This window comes from Sebastes umbrosus, chromosome 4 (genome assembly GCF_015220745.1).
Source record: "Sebastes umbrosus isolate fSebUmb1 chromosome 4, fSebUmb1.pri, whole genome shotgun sequence".
Taxonomy (NCBI): domain Eukaryota; kingdom Metazoa; phylum Chordata; class Actinopteri; order Perciformes; family Sebastidae; genus Sebastes; species Sebastes umbrosus.
In genome coordinates this window covers 30,088,838-30,110,533 of record NC_051272.1, presented here as the reverse complement: position 1 = coordinate 30,110,533, position 21,696 = coordinate 30,088,838, and the positions used below count along the sequence as shown (strand labels likewise).

At 42.5% G+C, this 21,696-nt stretch overlaps 1 protein-coding gene across 2 annotated transcripts in view; it reads left to right on the top strand.

The window, feature by feature from the left end:
• Nucleotides 1–21,696, top strand: part of LOC119487568 (cat eye syndrome critical region protein 2) — a 48,397-nt gene that overhangs the window by 14,489 nt on the left and 12,212 nt on the right. Inside the window, exons 2-8 of one of the 2 annotated variants that reach the window (XM_037768561.1) lie at nt 6,027–6,121; nt 11,033–11,216; nt 12,745–12,872; nt 13,108–13,191; nt 14,653–14,720; nt 14,892–15,052; nt 21,582–21,671. In XM_037768561.1, the coding sequence (XP_037624489.1) occupies nt 6,027–6,121; nt 11,033–11,216; nt 12,745–12,872; nt 13,108–13,191; nt 14,653–14,720; nt 14,892–15,052; nt 21,582–21,671 (810 nt within the window). Of the gene's footprint in view, nt 1–6,026; nt 6,122–11,032; nt 11,217–12,744; nt 12,873–13,107; nt 13,192–14,652; nt 14,721–14,888; nt 15,053–21,581; nt 21,672–21,696 lie in introns of both variants that reach the window. The other variant, XM_037768560.1, reaches the window with a different exon arrangement.

Sequence of the window (21,696 nt, the reverse complement as noted above, 5' to 3'; positions counted from 1 at the left end):
TGTTTGAATGTGTCAAAATGCTAGTTAAGACAGGTGTGGAGGACACATTGTTTCACTCTGGCTCCAACAGACATGTTGTAAATCAAGACCGACAACGCAGGCAAATCAGCCAACAAGTTCTTGTTTTGATGCGTCAGTCAGATGCTTCTGGCAGCGACTCAAAGATGTCGATGCTTTCCTCTGATGATCAGATGAACGGCACATCCTGAGGATGCGAGGGCGTTTTCCTGTGGTGTTATGGCTGTGCGCGCATGTTTGTCATGTGGCAGGAGGTGGTTACGTGTGGGGGTGGAGGGTGTTGTCAGATGATGGCTCCTGGAGGAACCATGTGTGAGATGAAAGTGGGAGGGGAGTGGGGGAGGAAGAAATAAAGAAAGAAGCAAAGGAGAGGAAGAGAGGGGCCTTTACACAACAAACAGGCCTCCCTTCCCCCTTCCAGCTAGCTGTGCACACGTCCTCCAACTGTTGGTGATATAGACCCCGGAGGAGCTGTTAACGGCAGTGGCATGGAAAGTATCTGCTGTGAGGGGAGCCAGAGAGGCCACCCCCCTGATACTACAGGCTCTGTGATCTGCCACAACCTTGGAGCTGCTGATACATACGCTGCTCCACTGCTTATCACAACCCTGTCTCTCTCTCTTTCTCTCTCTCTCTTGCTGCATGCATTGGCCAAACACACATAGACACCTTTTATCTCAGTTTTTCTCTCTCTATAGATACGAATGGGACACATGATGGGGCCATTGGCGTCCACTGAGAAAAGCACATTTCACTATTATCTGCAAACGCAGATGGTGTGTGTTCTGCCTTGAAGTCAGTTTAGCCTCCTTTCTTTTGAAAAAGTCTGCTCCTCTCCTCTTCTCAGTTGATTTATGTCTCATGTCTCGTAACATTTACCATCATCATGTCAAACAGAGACCTAGAATTTTGTCCTCTTTTTAGCTTGGCACCATTAAACCCCTTTCATAGTGCAGATATGCATATGATGCAGTGTTTCTGAATGCGCGTTTGACCCATGTTGGACCCATTCTTATGAGACAGCTGTCACAGGTTAATCTCTGGTAGCAGAGACTGTAGTTAATGCCACACTGGTAAACCAAAGAAACACACAGAATTACACTGGATCTGTACTATATAAAAGCTGTTTCAGTTCTCGTCTGTTCTTTTGTCCATATGCACGCTCCTACTCTTGCTTGCTGTGCACTTTTTTGCTTCTCCCTTCTGTCTGTTTATCTTTCTCTCTTTGGGGAGTCAGTTAAATGAGGTTTAGTCGTCAATATCATTCAATTATTTCCATCCCTAATAGAGACACAGAGACGCAGAGACATCAAAGCCAGGTATCCAACGAAGCGTCTGACCCATGTTTAACCGTGGTTGGGAGGAGGGTTGTAATTGAGAATTGACTGACACGTGTCAACTCATTCAGAAAGAACCTAAGTCGCAGTGCTGGCCTGAATGAGGAGTTACCTACAAGAACATGACAAGTCTGTAATGTGCGAGGGTGATGGTTGGGCAAAGTATTTTCATCATGAGTATTTTGTGTTTTATATATGAAGGAGTGATGGACTCTGGAGAGGGCAAAGGCGTCTCAAACAGGTCAACCTGTGCCCTGTTTGAGAGTTGGTTGTTATTGGGTTCATATGCTGATTCTGACATCCTACAATAAAGTGAAACCTTTAGCCTCGTTTCTGAATCATTACATGTGTTCAAAGGCTACTTGAGATTTGTTAGGTTTGAGGAAATTGGAGGCAGACTACCACTATATTGTCAAGTTACTTTGACAGCTTCAAGCCTACCTGACTTTGACAAACTGCATGCATGTACTTTGTGGGCTGAATAGTGGGGGACACAGCACAACCCCGGCTTTTCATCATCTCTATTGGTTTGTTATGAACATCATGCTGTATTGAAGAAGACTTGAAACTACATTAGTGGTATGGATATGGATAACACAATAACTTGTGTGTTGGTGGCTGGCCACATAGTGTTAAAATCATAGGCGCAGTTTGAACTTTAACTTTTGTCAGATGCCCTGTTTATATTTATTCCCGTTGCTCGCTTTGAAAGCGCAGCAACGGATGAGGAACGGCTGATTCGTGAAGTTGAAATGAGGAGTTATCTATACTATACCTCCCCATTTCACTACAAAAACCTAAATAAGGTGACAGCTGGCTGGAGAGGGATTGCCAGGAGATCGCCTGAAAGTTTACTTAGGCTACTGTTGGCTGCATTGTATGTCATTTTCAGTAAATATTGCAGTATAAAACCTGTGTTTTCTGTTTAAAAAAACACAAACGTCTGAAGAGAGCAAGTAGCCTACTACTCACCCATCTTTTAAGTGGTTATGTCTCCGGTCTGATCTTGAGCTCACAGCTGATAGATACGTGGTTTGTTTGCATGGTATAACAGAAAGTGCATATTTAACGGTGTGTGGACAGAGTGTCTGATGTTATTAGGCTATAAGTAAATAAAAATACCACAAATCTATCTTCTTATCTTGTTGATTTCTTATTCTGTCAATATGAAGACACAAGAAGGTCGCTATTATTCATCATTACAATAAATTATTAGTTCTGCGTTATTACAAAAAAAATGTAGATGCATTTCTAAGGGTTTCAGTGAGCCCCCTGAACCAACGCAAACTGCGCCTGTGGTTAAAATGATATGAAGGCATTGCTTGTGTGAGTGACAGAAGCTGCTACCTTTACTTGGAAAATCAAGCGTTTTATTCTCTTAATGTGAAGGTACATTAGGTGTGACAGGTTCTTGTTAGAATGAGAACAGGACAAGCGGCAAGCTGCGTTGACACCACAGGTGTTACTTCTCACACTGTTTGTCATTCTGTTGAATAGATGGATAGGTGGGACGCTGCCTCAAACAATTGTTTTGAGTGGAGATTTTCTGTCTAGATGCTGCTTTGTTTTTCCCTACTGTGCCAATAAATAACTTTGGGAGAATCGCGCAGCCAATCACAAAAAGAAGAGTCTGCAATGTCCTCGGCTACAGCGGAGCCAGCAACTGGCTCTGGCTGGAGAGGGGGACAATGTGTGGAGGTTAGAGTAGAGATAAGGAATACAGAGAGAGGAAAAGAGTGGGGTGGAGAGCGGAGCATTGGGTGTTGTCAGGGGAATAATAGAATGCCTCAGAGGCCCTCGTAGACACTGTGCTGCAAGACAGGGGGAGGAAAATGGTGTGTGAGAGGAATAAGAGGTTAAGCCAGCGAGAGAAGCAGAGAGAGAAACAGCAGGGGAGTCGGGTGAGAGAAGTGGCAAATACCTTCAGGGTGAATTGCTGATTGCGAGCCAGGCCCTAAAGAGGGGCTGTGGTGATGACACACCTTTTGACTCACCCTCCAATCTTTGTCCGTGTGTGTGAATACGAATAGCCTGTTTTGTTCACCGCAGTAGCTTAGTGATAAATCTGACAGTTTAGCCTTATGATTTATACTCTTTATAGCTTATCACTTATTCAGCTCTCTTATCTTTGAGCCCCATTGATCATTAATGTGAAGCAACCAAAGTACTGCAAAGTGTTTATTCTGTTAAGGCACGTGTATGAACGAGTGTCGGTAAAAGTGTGCACTCTCTGTCTGTTGTTGACTGTGTTTGCCAAAGGTTGTGGGTCGTGTCCTTGTAGTGTATTAGTTTGGTCACTGCTTTTTGTGTGTATGTGCCGATAGAGGGGGAAAGGTTCCCACAGGACATGTCCAGCTGCAGCGGAGTGTCCTTGCTGTCTTGCAGCCCTTCATCAAGATGAGTGTTAGTTAGCACCAGGCCACAGAGGGATTGGACGGCAGGATGGACGGCTGAAGAAAGGGCATGCACACCACATTAATTCCCCTTCCCTCTGCCATCTGAGATTCAGTGTGGCACTTCAAAGGTGGAGCAGGGTGGTGTTAATCCAGGGGCTGTAGCGAGCCCTCCACTCTGCCGTGCTGTACTCCACTCTTCCCCCGGCCCCGGCCCCTCAGCTTTTGCTTGCAAAGTGTGATCAAAGTGCAGTCTGTCTCTGATGGATGGGCTCACTCTGGCCCAGAGGCTGCCTGACAGGGGACCAGGAAGTGGAAGGGAGCGTGACACAGGATCTCTCGGCATCCTATGCACATGCGCTTGTACACACAGAGATGCACACAGTCACTATCTTTCTATCCTTTAATGATCAGAGCTCACGGCTATGACATAGTTCTGCAGCTGGGTAGCATACATACACACGAGAACTTGCTTGAGCAACTGTTTAAACATTTAATCAGTCTCTTTGTTGTCAAAGCTATGCCTCCCTTGATGCTAGATACTGTTAGAGACTGTTTGTATTGACCACCCAATCGCCCCAAATTCTATGTTTCTTTACATTTTTGGTCTCTAAATGTACGAAGACACAAACATTTCAACCAGTTGCTGTGCCATTATTTGACAGGACATATGCAGGTCACATGCACTCACCAAGTCCTCCTGCTTATGTCTTGTTGTTGAATCAATAAAATCCACTAGAATCTGTCTCCTTTGCCACTGTGAGACTTTAAAATTGGTCATTAGGATGTACTCATAAAACCTGTACTGTACCATGTACTGTTCTTCTCTTGAGTCATGAGACGTAGCTGATTTTTATCTCCTGTCATCAGAGTTGCTCTCCTGGTATGTTTCTTTAGCTTCAGTCAGAAGCAGGAGCAGCCTGTTGAGTTTGCCTTCTTTTCCAACCTCAAGCAGCAACATTAATCTTATCCTGTTTTTCAACTTCTCTCTCAGCCTCCTTTCTGTCTCTTCCCTCCTCCTCCTCTGTTTTTCATCGTGCTGACTTGTCGGCTCCTGGCTTCCGTCGTTCTCCATGGCCGGGAGGTGTGTACGCTGACCTTTGGTGACCCCTGAGCTCAACCAGGTTCCTCTAGAGAGAGGCAGAGCGAGAAGAGACGAGTGAGTGCACAATAATTAAACGTGCCTCCTCGCCCTTGAGATAATTTTGGACCATTTTTTTTATAACCTGTTGAACCTGCAGTAGTACTTTTGTGAATGTTTATGAGAGAGAGGAAGAGTGAAACAGAGAAAGAATTTGAATCTGTTGCTAGTTTGAGAGCAAGGACTAAGGAGTGGTCAGCTGCGGGCAGTCATGTTCTTGTTCTGAAGAGCAACTGTTGGGCCTGAAGGGGCTCGTTTGCATCCTGCAAAAAGGGGGCTTTAAGTGAAATGGACACTTGGCTTACGGAGCACTTTGCATTTGCATTTCTGCCCTCTCAGCCTCCTGTTCTCTCTCTCTCTCTCTCTCTCTCTCTCTCTCTCTCTCTCTCTCTCTCTCTCTCTCTGTCTCTCTCTTTCGCTTTCTCTCCCCTCCTGTTCTACTCCAGAGCTTTTGGGTATCATTGGGGAGAGCGGTGCATGCTGGGAAGCCGTGTGGGGTGCTATGTCTTGGTTGGTCAGCAAAGGAGAGGAGGGGGCACGGCTGTGTTGCAGCTCCAAGCCCCTGCTGCCTCCCATCTCTCCTTGGTGCTTTCAGGTCTTTTAGAGTTTGCTCTGCCGGTTACTGCCGCTTCATAAAACCTCAATGGCGGAAACACAATGCCAGGCAGGAGAGGGGTCATGGCTGAACTTGAACCTCGGCTCCAGCCAAACAACCACTGGCAAACCAAGAAGCCCTAATAAGACAAATTCCAACCATCCCTCTTACTGTCTACCTCTGCCAGCTTACCTTACACTGATACCGACTCTGTCAGGCACGTATGCTGAGTGACTCACTAATATAATCTCTTTTGATGCATCATATCCTCTCACAACTGAGATATTGCTTTTTCTTTTCTAATATGATGACTAACAATTCTTTGACACATCAAAAATCACCTGCGTTTTGCTCATAATGCTTACTGAAAGAGATCCTTTTATACTCCTGGTCCCATCATAATGCGGCTGAGCTGTGGCAAACATTTACTAATTTGTTATATCTGTAAATTTGTATCGATAAGTGGTCTGTTTGGTGAAAGTACTTGCAGAGTTCTTCACGTGTGCATTGACCCTACTGTCTCCTTTGCTGTGTTTATACAGGAGCTGGAGAAAGCCCTGTCAGAGCAGGACTTTGACTTCCTCGGAGACCTCATTGCTTGTCTGTTGCAGGGATGCTACCAGCGCAATGACATCACGTAAGTATAGAATTAAGTAAAGAATCTGGTATATTGGAAAATGCTGTTGAAAGTAATGTCACTGCAGCTTAAGGTCTTTTTGTTTAATAGAGAGGCAAAGTCCCTCCCCTTCCGGTGGACCTGATGGGACCTTATTTCTGAAAAAATATGTACGAGAGTCAACGTCCAGAGACAAATGATTTTTTGATCCTGTTTGAATTGCACCATGAATCACACATATGATGTTTATCAATATAAAAGATAATTTTGCAAGTCAAGAAAGTCACAGTTTTTCGTAGGTCTGTTGTAGTATTGTTTAGTTTTGTGTGAAAGCACTCGGTGAACTACATCTCTCATTTCTCACAGTATACGTCACCAACACTAGCTAGCTAGTAGCTAACTTAGCTATGTTCCACGCACAAATGAAACGTTATTTTACCTGATGTGCTTTATCCAGCAATTCCTGGTCTTTTTATCAGCCGGGAAGCAAATGAACGATCAGACCTTATACATCACAGTACGAAACACACAGGTATCATAGCTTAAGCGAGAGAGACGTCATTTACGCTACTTTTGGGTGTGTAGTCTTTCTAATTACATATTTTCACAGTCCTATACTTCAACAGTTTTACAAAAAACTGTGACTTTCTTGACTTGCAAAATTATGTTTGAAATTGACAAACATTATATGTGCGATTCACGACACAAGTCAAACAAAAAATAATTGTCTCTCGTCCTTCACTCCCATACACATTTTTTTCTAAATAAGGCCCCATGGTGGTCCACCGGATGGGGCAGGACTTTGCCACTCTATGGCATCCACAACCGGTGGATGAGGTTTTGAGTCAGGGCCGAGGGAGAAGTCATAGTAAACTGGAAAACACAGGTGCAGATAATAAAAAAAAAATGCAACTGTGACAGTTGACCAGTTGCAAATGATACTGAAGTCTAGCGGTATAGAGGTATGCAAAGTTCACAGTTCAATCTAAACATACCTTAGTTTTGGGTCTAGGTGTGTTTTCAGTATAGTAAGGGAATTTGGTGCCTATCGTCATTAAGCTAAACAAAGCAGGATTCAAGCAATTAGCGTTCTCTCCAATAGGGCTGTGGGAATCATTCAAAAGTTTGTGATAAGATACCAATATCATTAGGGTTGTCGCAATAACCGCAATATTGCAATACCGCGCTATTGACAAGCCAAACGCAGGGGATGGCAAGCAACTGCCACAAACGCCATGTTCATGTTCTTTCTTGTTTTTTCTCCAGCAGCGTGACGAGGCACTGAATACTGAGCGTGTATTCTGCGCTGAGCGCTGCATCTTTGGAGTTTTTTTTTCTGGTCGCCGAGAGTTGAAACCACTTTGGGTCAAACGCTGCGCTCGTCACTGTCACTTTTTACCCGGCCGTCCAATCACAGTGGAGGAGAGGCGTGACAAATAGCCTACCACAAAGAACAACTGTCACATCCTACATGTAGGCTGCAAGTGCTGAACAACAGCAACAAGAGAGGAGAAATGAATACACATGGACCGGCAGGTCTGTCCTCTCTCCCTACGTGTTTCAGCCTTCCCTTCATCCAGAGCAAGTTCTCTACCCTGTGCCGTCATTTTCCCTTCCTCAGATATTCCGTATCATAGCAACACAACCAAGGGTAGGAACAATATACCTACTAATAGCGTAACAATAAAGCTTATTTATATAGCACTAAAATCAGGATTTGCAAAAACAAAACAATTACCGCTAATACCACATATCGTGCCATTGAGCCAATCATTATTCTGCAGGGGATATTTCTTCACCGTGACAACCCTAAATATGATATTGATGTGACACCTTTGTTTTTGTTGCTATACCAGAAACGTACTGTATAGATATCTTACTGAAATACCAGAAATGCAATGCTAGCTTTGGGTACTTAAAGGCCCAGACAGACCAACCCAACCTCAAAGAACTAGCGATGACGTAGGCTGAACATTGAGTCGCCTGACATTGCCTTTGTCTTGGCCAGAAAGTTGCACTCGAACACCGCAAAGTCTACAGCTAATGGCCAACTTCCACGTACGTTCTGCATGACATGAAATAACTCTCAAAACCAGCAGGTCACGGTAGTCTGTATTCGTCATTCAAAAAGGGAAACCGGAAGACCGAGGACTGCGAATATACAAGCCGTCATCATGATATGGACATGAAACAAAGCGTCATTTGCCGATCATTTTCACACCACTCTCACTCAAACTTAGCTTCTTTCCAGATGGCCATGTCGTTCTATTGAAACTATCCGTGTACTGAAGTCATCAGATGAGATGAAGATGAAAAATGAGAAGAGCCTTCTGTGTTTTCCCTCTTGACTTTACTCGTTGGCTTGCTTGCTTTCCTCCCTTCCGTTTCTCTTCTCGTGCACTGATTTGTTTAAGCTGAACCGCCAGTTGGAGTGATTTCTCTCGCCCACGAGCGCCGCCGCCAATTCAACACGCTGAATCGGCCGAAAAACCTTCGACATGGGCAGACTAGAACAAACGGTGCAGGACACACCGTAAAAACTAGGCTGACAGACGCTCACAGATGGCCCCAAACTGTCTGACGGCCGACCGTCGCTTTGGTGTGTCAGGGCCTTAATAGTTTACAATACTCTGCACTGTGGACACATTTCAGTCAGCTCAAAGAAGTATTGAGAAGGTCCAGTCCTACTCTCCAACACATCATTCTTGTCATTGTTGTTTCCCAAAGTGTTTTACTTGTATTTAGTTTCTTGCTGTAGCTTTTCATATTGTGCTCACCTCCTGTCATAAAAAAACTGACAACAATGGTCCGGCAGTGTTTTGGCTTTGTTCGAGTGCTTTCAGTAAAGAATGAATTTGGCAAGGAAGGGTTTATTGGTTACAATGGATGTGACGGTGAGGACATTTTCCCACCGGTTAATAAACTTGTAACAACACCGGTGTTACTGATTAAATCCGGACATTTTACAAGAAAAGATGACGCTCAATATCTGTAGCGCGCTTACTTTGATCTTTACCGTTGGTTGGCTGTTCTCCAGTCAAGCTTTCACTGAGGGGCCACAGGTTTCCACACGGTGCTTATCCGCCGTGCACGCCGGCTGTGACCACTCTGTTCTCCACACGGCGATTGCCTTATTAACGTTATGGTTCCCTTATAGCCTTGGGTTTAAATCAGAAATATTGCCAAACATGCGCTTTTGCTTTTCACTATGACACCAAATCCTCCGCCATCACCTTGCCTGTCAACTCTCTCTCATCCCGTGTGTGAGTGAAATCTGACTCCTGCTGCTCTGTGCTGAGACTTCGTATGGAGCAGCGTCTGGTGTCCGACTATGTGTTGATAACACGGCGCTGATACGTGAAAATGAACAAAATGGGTTTTATTTATATGAAAAAAAGCAAAACGACAGTGGGAGCAGTGGCCAAGTAATGTAATCGGTGTGTTCCTGAACACCGTGTAACACCGGGAACATCGACTACCACAGCAAGCTTATTGGTTAACATGCATTCTGATGGAGAAAGGGCAAGGGAATATGGTACAAGATGACCTGCATCCTACTGTTTGATGTTCTTCAAGCAGCTGTAAACCTGCACTGACTTGTATTGTTGAATTAGGTTTTACAAATGTAGGTTCAGCTCTAAACCTTGCCAGAACTAGAACAGTGGAAGCATCTCCTGCAATTTTTTAATAAAACATCATAGGCACAGTGGAAAATTATCAATGCACATTTTTTCCAGTTTGATATGTAGCTTCCAAGACAAAAGCAGTATTTCCATCTACTTCAAATTAGTCATAACACCCAAGAGCCTTCACAGGAAGTGAGTCATCGGCACAATGACTCGCTGAGTCAGAATTTACTCACCATATGGTGACTAAAGGTCTGTGGTGAAATAATGCTATACTACTACAGAAGTATATGAAAACAACACAACCACTGAAACTTCCTCTGTAATCAAATGATGGGAGAAAGTGAGTGTGTAGCAGAGGTTTTTATTCAAATCCACAAATATGTTTAATCTCTCATGGGGCTTCCCCCTCCACACACCTCCTATCGTAGCCCATCATTAAAGAGTAGCATAGTGGTACCAGTGAACCGATAAGCAGAGAGGCAGGAATGATCCAGTTTTTCCAGCCAGGCAACCGGTAACAGGAGGACAACCTGCTTTATTGGACTGGACAGGCGCTGGCATCCTGGGGGTGGCTGCTCAGCACTAGCCTTTCACAGAGCTGCCCTTTTCATCCGCACGTGTTAAACGCTCTGCCGGAGCGGGGGAAAGAAGGGAGGGAGCATGTTGGGGAGAACGAAGGGACAGAAAGTAGGAGAGAGATGGGGTAGTGAGGAGGGGAGAGGGGGGGAGGAGGGGGGCTGCAGCTGTGTGAAAAGTGCACACTGCTCTTTCAAGATAAGCCATTTTTTTTCTGTCCCTCTTTTCTCTTTGCCGTTGCATAGATGCTCACCCCTGCCCCAAGCCCTTGTTCTGTTCATGTGAGTTGGAGCTGAAAGGTACAGATTAATCGGCGAGACCTGAACCGGAACCAACATTTATTTACCAGCTTCCACTCATAGCAGAGAGACAACCCCACTCCCATTCAAAGAAACTAGTCAGAGTTTTTCTCTGTCTCAACAGGGCAGTTTGAACTAGGGTTGAACAATTAAAAAAAAAAAATCTAATTGTGATTATTTTGACTGATATTTCAATATGATTTGCGATATTAGAGGGAAGGATCATATAAACATCAATATTCTCCTTTTCACTGAAGAACATATTAAAATGATTATGGTGGTATTTTTGCTGGGATCTGTATGGTGTCAAAACAGTCTCATAAGTATTCAATAACAAATGTCAACTTATGTAACTGGTCTTGAGAAACATATAGCACCTTCCTCTCTCACTCTCTGTCTCTCATCCGTTCTGTTGTTCTGCCCTTTAGCCCCGAGGCATTCAGCGGTTACCTGGACGACATCATCAGCTACCGGTGGGAGCTGGAAGAAGGGAAGCCCAACCCACTTCGAGATGGTCCCTTTGAGAATCTGCCTCCTCGCACCCAGGTGGAACTGCTGCACCGGCTGTGCGACTACCGCCTAGATGCCGCTGATGTCTTTGACCTGCTTAAGGTAAAACGTCCATGAGGATCAGCTCAAACAATTTAGACACATTTGTTTTCATGCTTGCATGGTTTTATGCATGAAACTCAGGTTTGAGGTTTTATTTTTTGTGACTGGGTTGAAATCAAAGCCATGCGCTTATGTGCAATGATACTGGTGTTCAAGGTTTTGCAAAAACACCAGTGAAGCTACATGAGTTAATGTGTAAACCACAGAAATATGACTGACCTAGCCTGTAAGCATTGTATCCCATTAACACTTTATAGTTAGTGCATGAAACACCTGCTACTACTTTAATTAGTTTTTACCTTTAACAGTAGAAGTAGTTTAAATTGTGCCTGTGTGTGTGTGTGTGTGTGTGTGTGTGTGTGTGTGTGTATATAATGCATCAGGTGATTTTTTAAACTTGAGTTTTTGTACAGGGTGAAAGCACCTGAGCACACGAGTTGGTGAATTTCAAAGCACCATAAATTCTATTCTTTTAACTCATTTGTGCACAACTGACATTTTTAATTTCCTTTGTGAATTTTTCACAAATGTGAAGCAATTAAAAAAAATCGGTCAAACCGTGGCTGAAAAAGTGAGTTTTTCTTATCATACTATATCTAGTATTTGGGCACATATACCTACTGTTTTTCAATAGGCTCCATTATATTTTAGGAAAAAACAGTAGTCCCAAGTGCCCAAAGACTAGATATAGTATGATCAGAAAATGGCTGTATCTCAGAAACTACAAGGAGTACAATCAAATATTTGGTATCTATGAACTCATAACAAGTTAAATATTAAAGATATTCACACATATGCAGGGTAAAAAAATTCATATGGAAAACACAATGTTAGTGTTTTTCCTAATTTTTCAAAAATCCTGTCTTTTGATTATTAATAAAAGTGTGATTTTTTTTTTTTTTTTTTTCCAATATGATCTAAATCTTCAAAGATACGGTTAGCTACTTGCCCAAAGTGTGCCCGTACCAAATTTCAAGACTTTTGACCAATCAGAACAGATGTTTTCCTAATCATACTAAACATAGTCTTTGGGCACTAATGGGTTAATCAACACTGGATTTTTTTTTTTACTGTGGCCCAAAGAGAAGCTGTAAGATTTTAATTTACATCTACACCTACATTTGTAACAGAATGCTTCCAGTCCTGAATTTACAGGTCATTTTTTCTTACACCTGACAAAGATAACAGCAGCTCAACGTATATATCCTGGAATTAACTAGGGTGCAACAAATAATAACCTGACAGTTTTACCTCCATCCCGACTGTCAGTTTATAATTTTCCTCTAATACATTTTCCAGTTCCCTCATGAGATAAGATTTTTTGAAATCATTTATCAGATTAAATTTATGAATGCACTCGGAAAGAGAGTGAAAGTGCTTCATGTCTGTGTATGATTCACAGCTCTGTAGGCTCAAAGGACTGAATGACATCATCACTAATGACTGATGATTTAAAAAAAAAAACACAGTCCTACACATGATTTAAGAAATGTAATGTACCCACCCCCCACCCTCCATCCTCCATCAGGGACTGAATGCAGACAGCCTGAGAGTGGAATCGCTGGGGCAGGATGGAAACGGAGCCCTCTACTGGTACTTTTATGGCACTCGTATGTACAAAGAAGAGCCGGTCAAGAGGAAAGCAGGGAAGATCAGGTAAATATCGCTGGTCATTGTTTATCTTCTTTCTCTGTCCAGTACACCAAGAATGAAAGTCACTGGTCATGTTTTCTGTGGTTAACTAGTGCATGTGGTAAGTGTCTAACTGCAGCAGTAGTTTGACCCTCATTTACAGGCCTGTTAAGGGTTAATTATAGAGGACTCCCACTGCTAATTACCTTGGTTAAAAGGCTATAATTGTAAAGACTTTTCTACTTCATGTTTCCAACAGTGAAGCCACTGAGCTGACATTACCAGAGAAGAAGAAAAGGGGAAGACCACCAAAGAAGATAAAATTGGAAGACCCTCAGCTAAAGTGAGAAAAAGCATTTTTTGTTTGTTGTCAGTGCCAACAGCGTATAGCAGAGAAACGCTCACATGTGCAGTTGGGCATGTGTCGCACAGATGTACTGGTTATGTCAAAAGAAAAACCTGTATTTAACCGTCAGAGCAGATGCCATGGCTGTTTGCCATGTGGTCTCTGTGTACATAGATGATAGTGAGGGTTTGAACCATCCAGAAAATGACATGATGGGGTTTTTGAAGACTTGTTTGCATTCACTTTGCTCTCCGTCAGTTGGTGACAGACCTGTCGCCCACTGCTATATCTGAAATGTAATACATGAATATTTCTTGGCCACATACTCACACATACTAACTATATTCTGACCACAAATATTGACCCCTTGTATTTTAATTGGTTCTGTTGGAAAAAAAACATGTTGATCATGGGAAATGACATGGATATATAGAGCAGTCTTATAAATTGCAGCATGTGTTTTTGTATTCCTACGTTTATTTTAAATCATCGGGCTACTGTATACTGCACAGATTGGATTTGGCTTCAAGTGAAAGGAAACTGAAATGTTAGCACAAGGCTAAGGAAGGACTTGCAGAATATATCTCCAGGAGTAATCTAATGTCCGAAAAGCCTAATAGTCAAGGAAACATAAATTCTAGGGTTGTCAATTGATAAAATACTTAATTGCGATTAATCGCATGATTGTCCATTAATTGCAAATTAATCACACATTTCATATCTGTTCAAATGTATCTTAAAGAGAGATTTGTCAAGTATTTAATATTCTTATCAACATGGGAGTGGGCAAATATGCTTGCTTCATACAAATGTATGAGTTATATTTATTATTGGAAATCAATTAACAACACGAAACAATGATAAATATTTTCCAGAAAGCATTAAAAAATATGCTCAAATCATAAAATGGAAAAATTCAAGCCCAACAGGCAACAACAGCTGTCAGTGTGTCAGTGTGCTGACTTGACTATGACTTGCCCCAAACTGCATGTGATTATCATAAAGTGGGCATGTCTGTAAAGGGGAGACTCGTGGGTACCCATAGAATCCATTTTCATTAACATATCTTGAGGTCAGAGGTCAAGGGAGCCCTTTGAAAATGGCCATGCCTGTTTTTCCTCGACAAAATTTAGCGTAAGTTTGGAGCATTATTTAGCCTCCTTGTTGACAAGTTAGTGTGACATGGTTGGTACCAATGAATTCCTTAGCTTTTTTAGTTTCATATGATGTCAGTATCTTCACTCTAGCTTCAAAACTGAGCTACAACCTAAAAATCACATGTTGCGTTAATGCCTTAAAGAAATCAGTGCTTTGACAGACCTAATAAATTCATTCACAAAGTTTTGGACGGTTGTTCTTAAATTAAAACTAGCTGAAGATACTATAGTTTTAATCTCTCTGTTCTTTGTAGGAATGTTTTGTATCTATTATTCTGCAATGTTTCTTTTTACCTTTCAGTGAGGTGGAAAGTGAAGTGACAGAAGTGAAGACCGAAAATGGACTGGAAGATGTCCGCCCTAGCACAGGTGAAAGGATCTCATGAATATAAGCAACTTCATTTTAATGTTGACTACATCGAGGAATCTGTGTATTTGTGCTTTATTTTAGTTCTGACCAAAAGTTTCACTGCTTTAATTATCTCTATACATTTTCCTCAGAATCAATAAGCCAATGTCTCTCTTCTTTGCTTCTAGCAGGCCGTAAGCGAGGCACTTGGTCCCTCGTGTGTGATACAGAGGAACAATGGGTCGGTCTGGCTGAAAGCATCAAGGACAAAACCTCCCCACAGGACCGCCACCTCTACCGTGTCATCAGCCAGAACTTCCTACCTGAGATCAGCAGCATGATTGAGCACAAGGTCAGACACCATAGAGACACAGCTACTATTAATCCCCATTACAGCAGTATTTAATGTCTTCTTTTAGATAGTGTCTGGGTACAGTTTTTCAGCTACTACCCAGAGCAATATGAATGAATACCAGCTCATAAACGGCAATTCCAAGCATTGTAGATGTGCCAGTGTTCACACCTAAAAATGCAAATTCTATTTTTGCATCCTATTCTCGCAAATTTGACCACAATGTACTGACTGTAGGGGTGGTGGCAGTATCTAAACGCTCGTCTGGATAGAGATCCAGCCGTTTTAAAATACCTTTTTAAAACAAAAACGTATTAGTGTGGATGTAGCCTTAATCTTAAAGGTGCTATATACAGGATTGGGAGCATTTCTATTGCCTCTCAATGGCTCTCAACATGATGATGGCGAGCCGGCAGCTCGCTGCTAACAGTTCAAACAATGTGGAAAATGCTGACAGATAACAGTGTTCACCTGAGGGGAACTGGAGAGTGGCTGCTACACTTCCGCGATGATGCCGTTGGTCGGGAATGCAGCTGTAACTGCCGTATGAGAGCAGTGCAGAGCAGCAGCCATGATTTAGCCAGTGGGGCACGCTCACATGCACAAGCATGCACTAAAAGCATGCGTGATGACCCGGCGATGTCAACAAAGCATGGAGAAACTCGCATTACAACACACATAGAGTGAGAGGGACTTCATTCTCTGCTCAGGTAGACAATACTCCTCTATATCTTTACATAGCAAATACAGTAGTTGTTTGTTGCTATATTAATGCTCTGGATATCAAATTTAGCACCTTTAACGATTCTCATTTTAAATGAATCTTAACCTAATCTTATACTTGGAAGCCCTCCAGTGGTAGTACGGGAAAAAAAACATTGTAAATTGCTACCTACCATTTTTATTACTTAATTTTAAATTACTTTTAATTTTAGTCCCTATCCGTACGACTTTTTGACATTGGTGCCCCCAATGGAGCTGTAGTAATGGAGTTTGAAAGGTCGAGCAATCACAATCCTCCTTCAGGAGTGTCATTCATGATCCTGGACATGTTAGCTGGGCCAGCTGCAGGAGAGGTGAAGTGAAGGAAAGCCGGTCTGTGCTTGCCCTTAATTCTGCACACCAGCTTGGTTAATGAAGTTTGCCCCAGGCCTGACTGTGGATAGCTATGCTCTCATGCTAGTTTAGTAGCACATGGGCACAAGTTGTGTAGTGATCTTCATTGGGCTTGGCCATACCTTGGGTCATACTCATTTGTCTATCATATATTCCTTGGAATGTGTGTTAAGTACTTCAGGGGGAGATTATAGAGATAGTTTTTGCCCTGCTCGTAGCAAACATTAGTCAAAGACAACACTACCCACTCAACTTTCCGTATTTCTATGGTTTGCAATGGAATTAATTTTAGTCATTGGATGCTACTGCTAGTCAAAGCTAAAGTAGGTCTCTGTTTTTATCCCACCTGTTTGTATAAAGATGGTGGTTAGGCTTTTTCCACTTGCGTGATATATAACCAGCACTGACTGTTGCTATAGAAAGCTACGCAGCCTTTCTCCATCATCATCAGCAGTGAAGTAAAGAATCCTGCTGACAGCTTGATGTTGGCCAATCGGTCAGTGGATGACTGTATTCTTATCCTTCATCGACTGTACACTTAGCTGTACTACTCATACTCACATTATATAATTTATATATTGTATATGGCATTCAGAAGGACTCTTTCTATAGCTTTTCTCAATGTAGAATATTAGCGAAGCATTTTGGTAGTTTTGTAATGAAAGCAGCAGACCGCGTTTGTTTTTTGGTTTGGGCTGGTCAGTAGAGGAGCATCTTGGAGGCTTTTTGTCTTAGTTTGCTCTTGTGTTTAACTGGCATAAAGTTTTGAAAGCATGAAATTCCACTACACCGCGTTAAACTCAAAGAGATAGATTTATGTTAAACAGAACTTTTCATGGTTTCTATCTGGCTTGATCAGTGTGGAATAAAAAATTCTCTGAAATTACTGATTGATTCTACTTTGCTCAAAGAACAGTCTCAATTAAAGGGAAGAGAGCATTCCCCTGATGTTCGTCTTATGTGCAAATAAATTCCACTGATGTCACACAGCAGGAGATCACATTAAAAGATTCTGCGTAGTGCGTATTAATTAAATGTACATCACATCACCACATTTCACCATGGTACTGTACGTAGGGCGCCTTCAGATGAAACTCGTGAGCTTGTATTTACAAAATGGGAAGTCGTGTACACGATATGCTTGGCGTTCAATTGGTTAAATCGTGAGAACACCCCTGCCAAGCAACAGCAATATTAACGTTACTGTTGGCATCTAGAAGCCACAGAGACTAACAATTAACAGCTAACAGCTAGCAAGCAGGTAATATAATGCAGTAAATGCAAAGGCATAATGACAGAGGAAAAAGATTAGGCAGTTGAGAATATCAACATTTTCCCCAGACCTATCATAAAATTACAAAGAAAAACAATATACAACTAAAATTACAATATATTCACTTATTATGCACCTAAAAATTTATTTCCATGGCCTCCGCCATTTCAAACATGTCACAACTCGTAAAACTTCCCACTTACAATGTCATGAATACCACAAGAGGGGGGCATTCATATGGACTCTTCTCGTGAACACGGTAAACACGATCCCATTTGAAGGCACCAAGAGTCTGTCTACAAATGTATCTTATCAATTTACAAGAGGAGGTGCACCTGCTTATCAACAAGGATAGGACGAGCTCAAAGACTGTAACAAAAATGGAAGAACAGACAAGTATAAAAGTAATAAATAGGCACATTTATTTATAAAGTATTAATAAATAAAACATATTTGGAAGTCAGTAGTCAGTCATGCAAGCATGTGTGGGTGTGTGAAAATGTTACAAACAAAACAAAACAACAGCCGTGTCAGCCAGGGAAGAGAGGGGCTCTGGAAGGTGGCAAGCTTTTATCCCCAGAACTATACCAGCCCAGGTGTGGCTCAGTATGCTGATGGCGACCAGATCCTGTAACATAAAGACGAGCCAGCAAACGGAACACAGGGACACCTATGCTATGTTCACATTGCAGGGATTAAAGCTTCAGTAGGCAACACGTTTTTGGCATCATTGGGCAAAAACTCCATAATAACCTTCCAGCATATTGCAATTCAAGTGTTCTGAGAGAAAGCTAGACTTCTGCACCTCCTCTTGTCTCTGTTTTCAGGCTTTAGAAAGTCTAGCCCGTGATGGGAGACTTTGGCCAATCACAGGTCATTTCAGAGAGAGAGCGTTCCTATATGCTGTACTCCGGCTGGTGGGCAGGGCTTGGTATCTCCTCAAGACATCTCAACATGGTTGCCGGGTCATAAGCTTTCTCATTTCAAAGCTAAACAGTTCACTACAAGATGTTTCTGAAAACATTTGAGGAGAAAAATAGGCATTACAGTAACAGACTATTGATTCATATTTGATCAGCACTGCCTAGTTTGACCGTTTGGTTGGAGTTCGTGAGTGATTGACTCGTGGCTCTCATAGACACGAACTGGACGGCAGACTCCAGATCAGCTCTGACTGACTCTGACCTCTGGTCTGTGAAATCTTGCAGATGCCATGAGGAGCACCGGAGGACACCAGAGGACACAGATCACATGATTTATTTTTTAGACTACCGGCCTCACGCCTGACTACTGTCAGGATATAGTGACTGTTTAATAAAAATAACTTTTTTTTTTTAATTCATATTTGCTCCATTTCTACCCACTGCAGCTTTAACACTCAGTTACAATTTTTTACCCAGATCCAATCTTTCTCCTTAACTGTTCACATTCATATTTCGAGTGACCCATATCTGACATCAGTGTGAACGGATCTCTGCCCTAAAACACCTCACATGCTAACAATAACGCCACACACATGGGGGACTGCCGTCCGGCAGCACATTGATTCGAAAATACACACTGGAGTTGTTGGAGTCCAGTGACTGCCAGACTCTGTTAACATATTGCTCAATTTAACAGATCTGGGTTCCCCGTTACACATATGGCACTCTTCAATCATAACATATGACTCTGTATGACTCCTAAAGAAAGACATTTCGGCTGATATTCAACTTTAGAAGCTCTTCTGTGAACTAAGTTAAATAAACTAAAGTAAGATGTGTAACGTTACTGTTTGGCATCCAGAAACAACACCAATCAGCACCAGTTTTTATAACTTGTGATTTCATCAAATCGGAGTTCTGCTTTGTGAAATATAACAAATTTATCTGAAGAACTGAGTGGATATTGAAAAGTCTGTTTGATAAGTTAATTTACATTTTAAATGACTGACGAGGCAACTAATGTCTTCAACTGTTTCATAGTGTTGGAAAAAGTTTGTTGACATATTGTTAAATTTAACAGAGCCGAGCTTACCGGTAAACATCTACTCCTTCTAGTAGTTTATGATTTCTTAAGACTCATAAACAGACACTAACTCATTTGGCCTACATGTTTTAACATTTTCAGCTCCATGTTAAGTGAATAAATGTGATGTTTCCCAGATAAAGCTCATCTGCCTTAATGGCAGTTTACACATTTTTGTAACCGTTGATTTATTACATCGGAGTTTGACTGAGTGAAACATGACACTCGGTAGTATAGAAAAAGTATTTTTTGTCAAGTAACAAGTATTATCAGTGTCTGATTGACGCACTGCCTCTGGAGAGAGAGGTTCTTCTTCTGTAGTTTCAACGGACTGCTCGGACTCTGTATGTCGCATGGCAGGTGATCGGATATGTATCGGATTAAGGACATGTGAAAGTGGCCCAGATCTGATTGGAAAAAATCGGATTCCTGTGTCCACTCTAAAAAAATCTCATCTGTGTCACATGAGAGCAACATTTTTTCATTTGGGCCACATTTGCAGTGTGAACGTAGCCCTAGTTTGGAGGGGTCGTCACAGCCAAACATAGTTGTCTTTTTTTTGTCGTTACTGAGTGACGTAATTACTACAAAGACATTGTAATATTTATACATACTTTAAACCTCTTATAAGCCTCTAGTTTCCATGAAGGTGAAATTTGATGGAATTTCCCAGAGCCTCAAAGTAATGCCTTCAAATTGTTGGTTTTGTTTCACCAATAGTCCAAAATCCCAAACTATTCAATTTACGATACGGAAAAAAGAGAAAAGCAGCCATTCCCCACATTAAAGCAGATGGAACCAGCAAATGTTTGGCATTAATTGACACTAATATATCTGTCTTTATGTGGGTGTGTGCGTGCATACGAGCACACACAGTGTGTGTAGCCTCTTGAATCCTTCCCTCCGCGTGTCTCAGGCTGCTGTCACCAGCCATTTCATGGGGCACTGACAGCAGGCGGGAGCTCACCTTGAGGCAGGATGGAGCCTCTTGAATGACAGCTCTGCTGCGCTGCAGGATTGTCTCGACCTCTCCAAGTGTCGACACCAGAGGCACTCTGTCTTGTGTGTGTTGGGTGGAGGGGGATTTAGTGCTGGTGGTAATGTAGGGAGGAATTGTGGAGCCCCAGGATATGCCAGTGTTTCACACTAAGACGAGGCAGAGATGGAGTGGGGACAGAAGAGTTGTGGAGGGCACTATAGATCAGATCATGAACATCTGTCTTTTTCTCTCCTCTCCGCTCTCACTTCCCACCCACGTCTTTCTTCCTCTTTTGCCTCCTCACCTGCACAGACACGCACACACACACAGGCTTTATACAGCTGCTACTGCATTTTTAGGCCTCCCATGATTGTTTTATGGATGACCAGAAGCCTGACTGTGACACCTCTCGGTGCCGTTGGCCACCCCAGGCTGACAGTTATTCACAGTCCATCTTCCCTGACGAACTCTGACATGAGCTGCAAAGGCCAGTCCCTGATACCGAAAGGCTTTCAAGGGATCTGCTTAGAACTCTCTGTTGGCTGGCGTTTCTCTCCTTCCCTGTGTGTGCTATATCTGGATCACTGTTATGTCATTGATGTGGATTCAAATGTAGATTGTGGACCGTATTTTCAAGATTCATAGTGAAGGAGGTGCTCAAAAGTGGCAGGATCTGGTGTTATATCACTGCGTAGTGTATTTGTCAAACCCCCCAGGGAAAGGTGGGGGAATGCAGGCAGCAGGAGAGAGAGAGAGAGAGGGTGACTTGGGGGGAGGGGAGAGCAGAGCCAGTGACCTCTCAATACTCACTGCTCCTCCACAACTCCCCAGGGCCTGTCAGTTGGCTTGTGTGTGGCTGTCTCTCTTTCTGTCTTGAAGACTCAATCAGCATTTGTTGACCACATAAATTACAGGCAAATCCACACAAAAAATTTTAGAATTAAAAATGAGAATTACTGGAAATATATTTGTCATTATCAGAAAAACATAAATAACGTTAGTTGTCATCTACTGCTACTTGGCTTATTAACAGTTTGGGAGCAACAGGAGGTCCCAGTCCAGGATTACCCTTTTGTTTACATTTGGATTATACCTTTTAACGGCTATAAGGAGCACAGCTGATCTTAATCTCTTTTTTTTCTTCCTTTTTTCAGGAGCGGGAGCTGAAACAGAAGCTACTGGACCCAACCCCAGTTCGCATATCACAACGGTTCTCTGAAAAACACATTACCCTAGAGGAGGAGGTGTGTGTGCTTGTCTGTGTACATG